This window comes from Thunnus maccoyii, chromosome 6 (assembly GCF_910596095.1).
Source record: "Thunnus maccoyii chromosome 6, fThuMac1.1, whole genome shotgun sequence".
Classification (NCBI taxonomy): Eukaryota; Metazoa; Chordata; class Actinopteri; order Scombriformes; family Scombridae; genus Thunnus; species Thunnus maccoyii.
This window is the reverse complement of record NC_056538.1, coordinates 21,960,921-21,973,344: the sequence shown is the minus strand read 5'-3', so window position 1 is coordinate 21,973,344 and position 12,424 is coordinate 21,960,921. Positions and strand designations below refer to the sequence as shown.

Here is a 12,424-nt window from a genome sequence, read left to right as displayed (position 1 = left end):
AACACACAAGTCTGCTGGCCAGTTTAACAAGTACAGGAGCCGCGAAATGGAGTTAGCTTGCCGCTAATTCTACGGTGACCTGGGCCCTCTGCACAACTGGAGTGCTGTCTCCCCAGCAACGCCTGCATATTTCAGCTTCAGAGCCAAAGCCTTCTCAGCCTGACTCACCCACGGATTCACCTGCTACAAAGCAGAACGCCACAAAGCATCTTTAAAGAGTACGGTCTTGACCTGCTCTATGTGAAAAGTGCCTTGAGATGACTTTTGTTGTGATTTGGCGCTATATAAATAAAAATTGATTGATTGATTGATTGATCTCTTCCTTGATGGAATGGTAACAACTGGGCATAGCCTAGCAACACAGTGAAGTATAGTATGCCTAAGCAAGAATGTTTAACTCAAACAATGTACTGTACGTGTATTGATTTGGTTAAGGTTATACATTGAACTGTTGTTGTGATGTCCTTGTTGCTTATAGTCAGGTTACTCCATAGCCACACCGCTAGGTTAATGTTAGCATGCTTAACACATGTTACATCCAGTAACTAGTCCTTGCATGCAACTAACCTCGTTTTAACCTGGCATTTTTAGCATACACCAATTGGCCTTGAATAGAGAACCACACAGTTAAGAGGTTAAAACCTAGTTTGGCAAACTTTGGCTCAGGCAGCACATGTGGTTCAAGACACCACATGGTCTGGCCTTTTATCTCTGTAGTTCCCTTTATCAGCCAAATTGTTGGCATGCCATGTGCTCAGTCACCAGGTGACTGCAGCCATCTTGCTATTGATTATCTTTGATAATCGTTAATTATTGCTGATAGCCAAACTTGTAGCCACGGCCCAACAACATTATGGTATTGGGTAATGTTTGGGTTTGTGGCTATGAAATAATTGTGGTCAACAAAGGTGTTCACAAGTGTAATTATACAAATCTTGGCGTGTGTGTATGCTGCTTCTTATCAGTCTTTGTTGCTGTGCCTACTAAAACCGTGTGTTGTAGATTTCTATCACATTCAGGGATTACACCTCAAAGGGGTTTGTGATTCCTTGTTATACCCACCTTCCTCTCTGGCAGCTCTGGATTACACACACTGAGTTGTCGACAACTATCCTAAGCCTCCCGTAGCTGCAAGCATTGGTGTGGCCCGGTATTGTCCTCGTAGTTTGTTTATTGATTATCAAATAAGGAGACGAGGGTGTGACGCATCACAAATTGTCTACATATACTGCACAGGTGTGATCACACTCTACATTTCCCCAGAGCATCTGAGACCATCTGTGGTTGAACGTTGCCAGTCGTCTTTACATAGAATAAAAATAACTGGGAAAGCACAAGCAGCGTGCAGGCATTTTCTCCATCTTTCAGTGTTGTTGTCTCCATTGCCTCATAGGAGAAGACCTTGTCCTTCGGTTTAGAGGACTTGGCTCCAGCTCCTGCTTCGAGAAGCATCCCACCATCCAGCTGCTGTTTAAGAAGCTTTCTAAGTTGCACTTAACTTTATGTCCCCTTATTTAGCAATTATAAGCAGTACATACAATAATGTAGTTAGCAGATATTAAGGGTTTAATAATGTATCGGTCAACTCCTCCTGTGGGCATTCATACCTGCAGGCTGGTGTATAAACAGATAATAAATGAAAATATAGTAATAATATAAAATATTTCTTCACAGAAGTTATAATATCTGACAAACACTGCACATTAATATACACTGAAAAAGGTCCTTATATCTCCATATAACAACATTATAGTGTTTTATAAACCATTTATTAAATGTTTTTTATAAATTCCTAAATAGAGGAACTTAAAGTAAAATGTTACAGATGAATGTAAACATAGACATATTGCATGCATACATGAAAAGACATGCATGTACTGACATAACAACACACACTTACTTATAAGCACAAACACATGCATGCACACACTCCACTAATGAGGACGGAAATCTCGCTGTCTCTCTGCTGTCATCCCCGTCTGTATCCCTGCCACCAGCTGTCACAAAAAGTAAAAAGTTTGAAGTTTTGTCTTTTATCCTTTTGCAATGCTGGACAGTGCCAGGCAGTTAAGCAATCAAACACGAAGTCACTTCTCACCATCATTTCAGTCCCTCTGTTCTCCTCTTCAGAATGCTCAACCATTATTTTCCCTCTTCAGCTCTCCCTTTTCATTTCAAGTATCTTTAATTGAACCTTTGCCTATTATAACTGTGAGGAATGGTGTTTTCCTTTCCATATACAGTATATGATGCACATCCATACTGTTTATGCACTCAGTGTGAACATGTTAAGCTCTGGTTTGGGTGTTTTAAAAAGTTTTTTCAGTTGCACTAGCAGTAGCTGTTGAAGCTAACAAAGAAGTTTATAATGCCACAGTATCCAAAACAGCAAGTATTGGCAATCAGCATCAAACATATTACATCCCAAAATGAATTTTAAAGGTTTTGTTTATCCAAATTACAAAAAAAAAAAACATTACATCTGTTGGTATCTGGAGATTTTGTATTCATAGTTTGCTGTGAACAGTTTTAATTGCAGCTCCTTGTCCAATTAAAGTTGTTCACCGTGTGGATTATGTACACAGGGACTCTGTTTATGGAAATAAATGTTGGAATTTCATTTTTAAAATGTAGTTTCTTAATGCTGTAAGCACTACAAACAAATTATATTCACCTCTTGGGTGGAGGCAGAAATCTGAGAGACAAATATATTGAATAAATAATGGTCAATAAATCAACCTTTAAAACTTCAGTGCAAATTTAAAACTGTGTTGATATGTTTACGGCAGTGTTGAATGAAGCCCAGATGTAGCTTCCACCTGCCTCAGTGTGATGCTGAGATGTTCTTCCTGTACAGCCTAGAGGCCTTCTGTGAAACAGAGAGACACTCATTAGCTCTCTCATGATGAGATCTCTCTCTTTCTCTGTTCTCTGAGTTGCTTTCAGGAGGAGGTCGGTGGGTAACAGAAAAGCAGCTCTGTGTGGTCACACAGTAGCGCCACTGATGCAGTTTGGCACATCAGCTGCTGGCTGCTCAGCTAATTGTGCTACACTGTGACACTTCGTCTCAGTTCGTCTCACTTCTTCCTCAGAAAAGACAAATAAAGCAGGACACCTGTTCCCTTTGTGTCTTAATACAGTGCTCCACTGACCCTAGTGTTTGTGTGTGTGTGTGTGTGTTCTCCTCTGCAGTGGAGCGATGCATGAGTGTGATGCAGTCCGGGACACAGATGGTAAAGCTGAAGGCTGGATCCAAAGGGCTGGTGAGACTCTTCTACCTGGATGAGCATTGCTCCTGCATTCGCTGGAAGCCCTCACGCAAGAGTGAGAAGGCCAAGAGTGAGTTTGCATGCACACATGCATGCATGCACACGCACATGCATACACACACACGCACACACACACACACACACGCACACACACACACACACACACACACACACACACACACACACACACACACACGTACACAGATATTAGCACACATACACAATCTCTCACTGTCACTGTCTCTCTGTACTACTTTCTTCCATAAGTACGTAAAGCTCTTGAAAGAAGGAATAACACATTCTTCCGCTTGCAAATAAAAGTTGCCATAAGTTGAAATTCATAAGGGATAAAATGCACTGTTCGGTTTGGCTTGGTTGAATACACCCAGGGGTTTTACTGCAAAAGCGCTACTTGCCTTACCTTTACTTTGATAAGACCAGCAGCCAATAATGCTAATGTTTGCAAACTTTAGGTGAATATTACTGTATAATATATAATGGACATTATTAAGTCAGTGAACTGAGCTAATAATAATAATATTATGCTACTGTTGAAGTAGGTTATAGAATTTAGTGTTATCCCATAACTGTCACTTGTGACTGCAGTAAAACTTGGGTCTTATTTTCATAGCTCCATAGATCTGGGAACATGGCAGCATCTTAAACTGTAGTGATCATACAGGTTTTAATCAAAACCCCAAACTTATTTGGAGGAGATAACAAAGGTGAATGAGAAAATTAACCAAACTGTTTGTTATCAACATTTTTTACCCCTCAGACTTGGTACTGAGCTCCTAGATCTTACAGACAATTACTGTAGATGACAAGCACGGTATGGAGTAGTACACAAACTGCTTGAAATATTTCATTTAATGAGTTCAAACCCGCAGGATATGACAATCTTAAGAGAGGATTTTTTGTAACAGTATTCTCTATTCTTAGATTCCAGTATGTGATTTTGATGATTGTATGAAGAGTTTTGAGAACACAAAAACTTTTGGAGCACACTTTTGCTGTTTTAAAAATGGAACCACAGTTTTAGTGTCACCTACAGTATTGTCAAAACTGGGCTTTTGTTTCTAACAATGCATTAAATGTTTTTTTTTTCCTCCATTTTTTCCTTTTTAAAGGTTTTCTTCTGGGAAGTTTTTCCTTATTCAAATTGAGGGTCTAAGGACAGAGGATGTTGTATTACCGTACAGATTGTAAAGCCCCCTGAGGCAAATTTCTGATTTATAATATTGGGCTGTATAATAAAAATGGACTTGATTTGATCAAAACAATGGAGAAAAACAGTAACTTGGTGAGTGCAATGGTGTAACCATCCAAGTGATAGCCAAATCTACGAAAATAAGTGAATTAAACAATAAATCAGAATTATTCTTTAAACTCACATGATGATATTTTATTTGTGTATCACATATCATGCCACAAAGTGCTTTACAAGTTGTCTGTTATCTCCTTTTTATGGTGCTAAACTTCCTATTTTTCCTGGAATGTCTGATGAATTTCTAAAAACCAAGTGAGCCTCACTGCTGGCTTTGAGAGGGATTATCATTATACATTTCATGGACCCCTCAAAGCATCATTGCCACTTTTTTACTTCATTGGTTGATACATAATCAACCCACTGTACATGTGCATAAATTATAGCATGTGTGTAGACTGTCAGCATTAGATAAGCCTCTCAGATCTTCTCCATTGACATGATTAAGAAAAACAAATAGCTGCCCAGATCTTTTTCTTTGAATGTGTGTGCCAGTGTACGTGTGTGTGTATGTGTGTGTGTGTGTGTGTGTGTGTGTGTGTGTGTGTGTGTGTGTGTGTGTGTGTGTGTGTGTGTGTGTGTGTGTGTGTACTATGCATGATCAAAATAAGGCTGCCATATTATTACTTTCAGTCAGAGCAGAATTTCATAAATGAGATTATGGGAAGAGAGCATGTACTGTAATAGGGAAATGGATATGGATAATTTCAGAGTGTATTATGACAAATACATATTTTGGGGTGGTAAGAGGGGAATTAAATGAATAAATTCATCATTATTTCACAATATAATTCATTAATTTATTAATTAAACCTAAACCTAAACATAAAGCCTCATTATTTGGAGGAAAACAGATTAGTGCATTAATGAGGGTCATTCATTAATTAATTTGAATTTCAGCATGAGTTAAAGGACCACACCTGAGAAACGAGAGGAGAAAATGGGTGAGGAGAGGCGACAGATTGAGGATGTGCATACATGCACACCAGCTAAGCTTACTGGAGGCTTTTTCTGTCTCCTAACAAAGACGCAGAATCAAAAATGGCTGAGTTCATACTCAAATCTCATTAGACCGTGATACACTCTGAAGCCTACAGGAATTACTTTCTCTGTGTATTTTTACACATGATAAATAAAAGCAGAAAGAGTAAGGAACTTGCATAATTTTTGGTTATTTGTCAAAAAGTGACACTGCTCTTCCAGTTTCTTATTTTACACTTGATTAATTATTCTGCTGGGTGCTCCATTATTCTGTCATTATACTGTAATGGTAATTGTCAAGCTTTTGGTAACAACATTAAATTATAAGGCTGGTATTATTCTATGACTGTCTTATTGCCAACAAATGCAATGAAAAGACCAAAACCAACAGCGTGTTGTCCCATTGGTTCCTACTGAAAATGTACATCTTTAAAAACAGGTCTCTAATACTTTGCATGCTTTTATAAAAAGCAGTTTTTAGCTTACATTACCTAAACAGGAATAAATACTGCATTTTTGGGATACTATTTTCAGTAGCTGATTAATACACATTTCAGACTCTAGTGAGTATTTACAGCAGCTGGATGATGTATGTTGGATTAACTTCAAAAAAACTACAGTGTCGATGGTGTTGATGTGTTGATACTTTTGGATTGCCACTTTACCTTGGTGGAGACGGTTGCATTTACCCAGTGAACCCAGGAGTGATGCTGTCTGGAGCTACTGCTTCTGGTAAGGCCACCCATGGCAGTAGAGTCAAAGGGGAGGGTACAGACAAAGAGTGATCCAAACCAAGACCCCAATGGTGGAGTGGAAGATGGTGGCAGGTCAGATGTTCAGGTGGTAGGATCTGGGAGAAGCACCACAACGGTCATGAAGGCGGAAGAAGGCTGCAACAGTGAGAGGCCCCCAATTGTCTTGTCTTGTATTCCTTGCCATTGGACCTTGGCCTTCTTACTGTCAAGGACTGTGTGGTGATTGACTGTGCACCAGTCTCTCCATGTAAAAAGGTCCCATGCACAGGCATTCTCCTGAAGGTCAACTTCCCAAAAGAAGACAATGTCCTGGTCCAAGGGTTATCGCTTCTATCCACTACAGGTAAAATACTGGACTGCATACTGGTTTAGCTGACTAATACCTCTGGCAGAAGAGATCCTCCCTGAGTCTCAGTGTGGCTTTCACCCAGCCAAGGGCACAATCAATCAGCTGCAAGAGGGGCATACCAGCTCTTGGGACTCAACATCAACATCAAGAAGCCCCAAATCCTCCACCAACCTGCACCTGAAGGAACATCCCAAGCCCCTGCAATTCACATTGATGGCAATACTCTCAAAAATGTGGATCACTTCCTATATCTTGGCAGTCTCCTGTCCACCAGGGAGACATTGATGCTGAGATACAGCACAGAATTAAATGCTTCAGTGGGGCTTTCACAAGGCTGAGACATAGAGTTCTTGAGAACTGGGGCATCCGGACTAAGACCAAACTGCTCACCTATCAAGCAGTAGTTCTGCCCTCATTCTTCTGATGCTCTGAAAGCTGGACTACTTACAGCAGACCCCCAGGACCAACTCGGAAGGCAGGCAAAACAAAAATCAGCATCCTGGAGGAAGCCAACCTACCAAGTATCTCCACAACTATCACTCAACACTAGGTGTGATGGACAATCCATATGACAAACCTCCTGTCTCCCAAAATGGGGCGTCTATGGCCAATTTATGGAGGGGAAGTACACCCAAGGGGGACAAAGAAAGCAGTAAAAGGATAATCTCATATCCTACCTGAGGAAATGCCACTTCAACTTCAATGACTAGGAAAAGATAGCCTGTAACAGGAACCGCTGGAGAAGGAAGACTTATGAAAGCACTGTGCAACAGGAAAATGAATGTGCCATGGAAGCAAAAAGGCAAGGCAGAAAGGAAAAATTCACCACCAAAACTGTTGTTGTTTCTGCTACATACGACTGTCCACACTGCAAAAGACCCTGTGGATCCAGGATCAGCCTCTATAGCCATCTGCAGACCCACAAATAATCCATTTCACCAACAGGAGGACAATCATAAGCAACTGCGAGTAATCGCCGATGATGACGATGATGATGTGTTGATTGTAATAAAGGAACATGTCACTCAGTGCAATGCTGTGGCTTATTGATATGTTTTTAACTGTTTTTGTACAACAGTCGAGGTCTATGGCACAGAGTAATAAGCTGCACCAGGCCTTGGCTGCACAGACAGTACAATGTTGGTTTTGATCTTTTCATGGAATTTTTTAACAAAAAGAAAATATAGAATATTGCCAGCCTTACCATTTAAGTAGTAATTCAATGTTAACCAATCATTAAGGCTTCACTCCAGTGTATTTTATTGTTTCTGTTTCCTTCGATTTATACCGTAACCTGATCTTTTTTTCTTCTTCTCCATTTGACTTCCTCTCTCCATCAGTCACCATTGATTCGCTGTACAAAGTGACAGAGGGTGGTCAATCGGACATCTTCCATCGGCATGCAGAGGGCAGCTTTGATCCGGCCTGCTGTTTCACAGTGTACCATGGAAACCATATGGAGTCCCTTGACTTGGTGACATCAAATGCAGAAGAGGCCAGGACCTGGATAACTGGCCTCCGTTACCTGATGGCCGGGATCAGTGATGAGGACTCATTGGCCAAACGGCAGCGTACACATGACCAATATCCTTTAGACACAGAAATACACATGTATCACTGTTGTCATTTTGTTTATTTGAGTTTTTTTCTCAGCTCAGTGGGAAACACTAAGGCCCAAATCCACAAAGAATGGATTGTGTCTGCTAATAGCACCGTGAATTGTGCAGCATTTGCACCCGCAATCTGCCCCATTTTTAAGGTCCTATTCAGAAAAGATTTTGCGCTAATAATATGCAGGTACAAGCACACCCGTAAAGTTTTGCAGCTGAGTGCAATTTTCCCTCGTTTCCCGGAGTGCTTTCCAGTGTTTTAGGCTTTAGTGCTTTTCTCCACATCTCAGCACACAAATTGGTCCATCATGAAAATTGCAGAGAGCACAAAGGCCTCAAATTGCATGTCTTTAATTAGCAGAGGTGCACACATCCAGAGTCACAAACCAACTTCCATGTATTTTTGCTTCTTTTACCTCTCTTTTATTTTGCATCTATCATATAATCTGCTGAAATGTCCATTAAAATAAGCTACAGCTACTAATGTGACTCAGACAGGTCTGAAACATGTTAGATGAATATCTGAATCTTACAATAACCCTAACCCATGAATTACAGGCCATTTTCTTGTCTCTTTGGACAGGTTTAGTGGCCACAGAGTCCTTTTGTGGATTTAGCCATAAATCTTTTAAAAACATTTTTTTAACTAGAATGTGAGCTGCAAAGTTGTTTGCTTTATGCAAACCTCTTCCCACTCAAACAGACCCTTAAAACAAATATGTGGTACTATTAGAGATACTGCTGAGACATTTGGTTTCATCCACCTCTAACCTTGGTCAGACAATCACCTGTCAGAGATGTCCTGGATCTTCCTAAAATAAAAGTCTGGGAGTATTTCTGCACTGTCATTGTTCTAAAGGCTTAAAGGCAAGCTCTAGTCATAAACGTAACACCTGAACTATTGCAGACAGATTTGACTCTTTTAGTGTCCACATACACACCAAATGTTCCTTAACGTGTCTGTGTGACGTGGATGAAGCAGACATTTGAAGAAGCTGATAAGAACGGAGACGGTTTCCTGAACATCGACGAGATCTACCAACTCCTCCACAAGCTGAACGTTAATCTGCCGCGCAGGAAGGTCAAGCAAATGTTCCAGGTCAGAACACGGAGGCATTTCAATACAATCATTGTTGAACTATGGATAATATTTGATTACATCTTACAATACAATATTATACAATACATTATACAATATATTGCTCTCACATTCACTGCAGAGGCACTACCATATTGATAAAAGTTAATTATTAAATCAGCTTCCTCACGAACGTAACAAGCCTTTGCATTCAGTAAAAAAAGAGATTTTCTTCCATCTAAGCACATTAAATTACTTATATATGAATATTTCAGATTTCTGACATGTTGCATTTTTAACTTCTATGTGCATTTGTGTAATTCGAATGAATGTGCAATGTTCATATGCGAGAGAAACACTTTTAGAGGAAAAGGATGAAAGTAGTGGTAGAGGAAGGCTGCTTCAATTTTTAAAACAGAAGTCACACTGAGTAATGTTAGAAATCGACACACAGTATCCACTGGCTTTTCTAAGGTGAGTTATAGTGTGCACTAACACAGTGCAGTGTTGGTGATAATAATTGACAACTATTACCTTTTCTTGGTTTATCCATTGATCACAAATGCAATTTTCTGTTTAAGCAGGCATTATTGACTTTGAACAAACAACTTAAAGGACCAGTGTGAAGGATTTAGTGGTATCTAGTGGTGAGGTTTCAGATTGCAACCAACTGCATTCCCCTCGCCTCCCCCTCCCCTTCCAAGTGTGTAGGAGAATCAACAATGGCCACAAAACTTGCAAAAAACACAAAAGACCCCCTCAAGAGCCAATGTTTGCGTTATCCATTCTGGGCTACTGTAGAAACATGGTGTTGCAACATGGTGGGCTCCGAGAAGAGGACCTGCTCCCTATGTAGATATAAAGGGCTCATTCCAAGGAAATGAAAACACAACCATTCTTATTTTCAGGTGATTATACACTAATTAAAACACTCATTCAACATATTCAATTTTTGCCAAACCTGTTTTCTTTTTGAACGTCCCAAATACTCTCTTAAGTTTCCAAATGAATCTTGTTACATCGTATCGAGCACATAAAGAGTCTTCTCAGCTCAGAATGATTTTAAAACTTGTAATTCAAATAATCATTAAAATAAAAAATTAAAATAATAAAATAAACATTTTTTCTAAAAGCCTCCTCTTTTTCACCCCCAGTATTGAGAAGTGATACAGTGAGTTTGAGCGTTTCTATGTTCTAAATGGGCTAAACTGCAATTTTGCACCTTAACTCACTTCATTCTTTGGATTTAGATTAGATAGAAAACTTAATTGATTCATCTGTTTCCATTTAAGCATGGGCAGATAGCAGTGTTGCCACCTGAACAGCTTGTGTAGTTGCTTAAAATACCCTGATTCTGTTTGTTTTCTGTCCATGGATTCCGGGTGAAGTCCATCACAGTGATTTATCCTGCTAGTTGTGTGTAGATTCTGTCTGTGATCGAGTCCCCAAATGCCCACAGCGAACTCATTACGGGAGTGTGATGGAGGCATTAGCTGGTATTATTAGATTTGGTGTGGAGTCGAATGGGCCCCCATGAGAGCCAGGTAATATGAGATGCTGGATCCTGGAGAGCAGACAGAGCGAAGTGGTAGGATAGAATGAGCAGTGAGCCATGCTGTGCGTGTCCTTGGGCAACATGTAGTGAGATACGAAGTGAGAAAGAAAAAAATGGTTGGAGACGTAATGTGTCTGTGACATAAAGACTGTTACATTATGTGTGCTTGCTGGCATTTGTATCATGTGAAAAAGAGAGAGAGGGAGATATGACACAAGATGGAAGAAAAAGAGGAGACATTCTTTTATTTTCTAATTTTAGACTATATGAATATTATTATAGAACAACATTGCAGGGCTGATATGGGCTTAAAGGTGTAAATATCAGTTTTGGTCCAGACACAGTCCAGACAATAAGCATTTGGACAGTTACACATTTTTTGTTCTTCATTATTTGTTCTTCAATTTGAAATAAAGTAATGGATACCACATTCAAGTGCCAAGACTCAGCTTTAATTTGACTTGGTTTACATCAATACAGAAAGAACTGTTTAGGCTTTCAAATGTAATTGGACAGGCACACAAGAAGTCAAACAAAATCATCATATTAAATATTTTGGAGTTAATTACTGCCTGAACTCTGTCCAAATACTTACTGCCTGGACTGCATTTGGGTGGGACATCAATACCTAAACTATACTTATTCTAAGTCTGGTTTTGAGTATCAATACTAGGATCAATAGGATACTAAAAAAAAGGGTCCGTCTCACCTTAGATCACATTTTGAACACTCTTCTTAGTGCTGCACTCTTCTGCTGTTGTGTGCATACATGCAGCGATCACCTCATTAGTTCAAAGAATTCACACAATAAACATTTTCTATTTACTGTTAAAAACTTGTCTTGTGTTTTACATGCATGTGATGAAGTAATTAACCGAGAATACTTATATGCATTCTCCTAAATCGACATGACAGATGGCTCTCCTAAATATGATAGTATACCCACCTTTAATAATAAAAAGAAACTAAATTGTGCAGTATTGCCCACCCCTATTTTGTGATTATGTAAGAAGAAACTGCAGTGTAGTAAACTGCTGCAATAAATGTTTTAGAGCTGAAGTTTTATGTTTCAGTGAGCCTGGGTATGCGGGTAGGAGGAACTCAGTGAAGTTAAAATTTTATCTCACCATCAATTCAGCAACAACCATTCACATCACCATATGCATTCACATTGTGGGGGAGCCTCACCAAATATACACACAACATTACTCGCAGTCTAACCACATTCCCTTGTATGATTAATTATGTAACAATAAGTGAAGTGTTGAATCTGTAGAAACATTGGAGAATACAAATACAACATATATCACTAAAACAATGCAGGAAAATACGTAACATGAGGCTTATGTCTGTTACAGAGAGGAGCTACAATATGTTTTTGTTTTTAGTCATAGTTACAATTTAAAATGTCATTTTCAGTGAAGTTTGCAGTTCAACATTTATTATTATATTTATTGTTTATTGTTAAGTTTATTGTTCTTCCTTATGTTTGTCACAGCTCTTTATTTCTCAAATTTGTCGGATCCTTGCCAATAAAAAACCACAACACAACACTCATAA

At 39.3% G+C, this 12,424-nt stretch overlaps 1 protein-coding gene across 1 annotated transcript in view; it reads left to right on the top strand.

Moving 5' to 3' along the window:
* Positions 1-12,424, top strand: part of plch1 (phospholipase C, eta 1) — a 57,799-nt gene that overhangs the window by 16,139 nt on the left and 29,236 nt on the right. Inside the window, exons 2-4 of the mRNA XM_042413151.1 lie at positions 3,193-3,339; positions 7,962-8,205; positions 9,201-9,330. Coding sequence (XP_042269085.1) covers positions 3,193-3,339; positions 7,962-8,205; positions 9,201-9,330 — 521 coding nt within the window. The remainder of the gene's footprint in view (positions 1-3,192; positions 3,340-7,961; positions 8,206-9,200; positions 9,331-12,424) is intronic.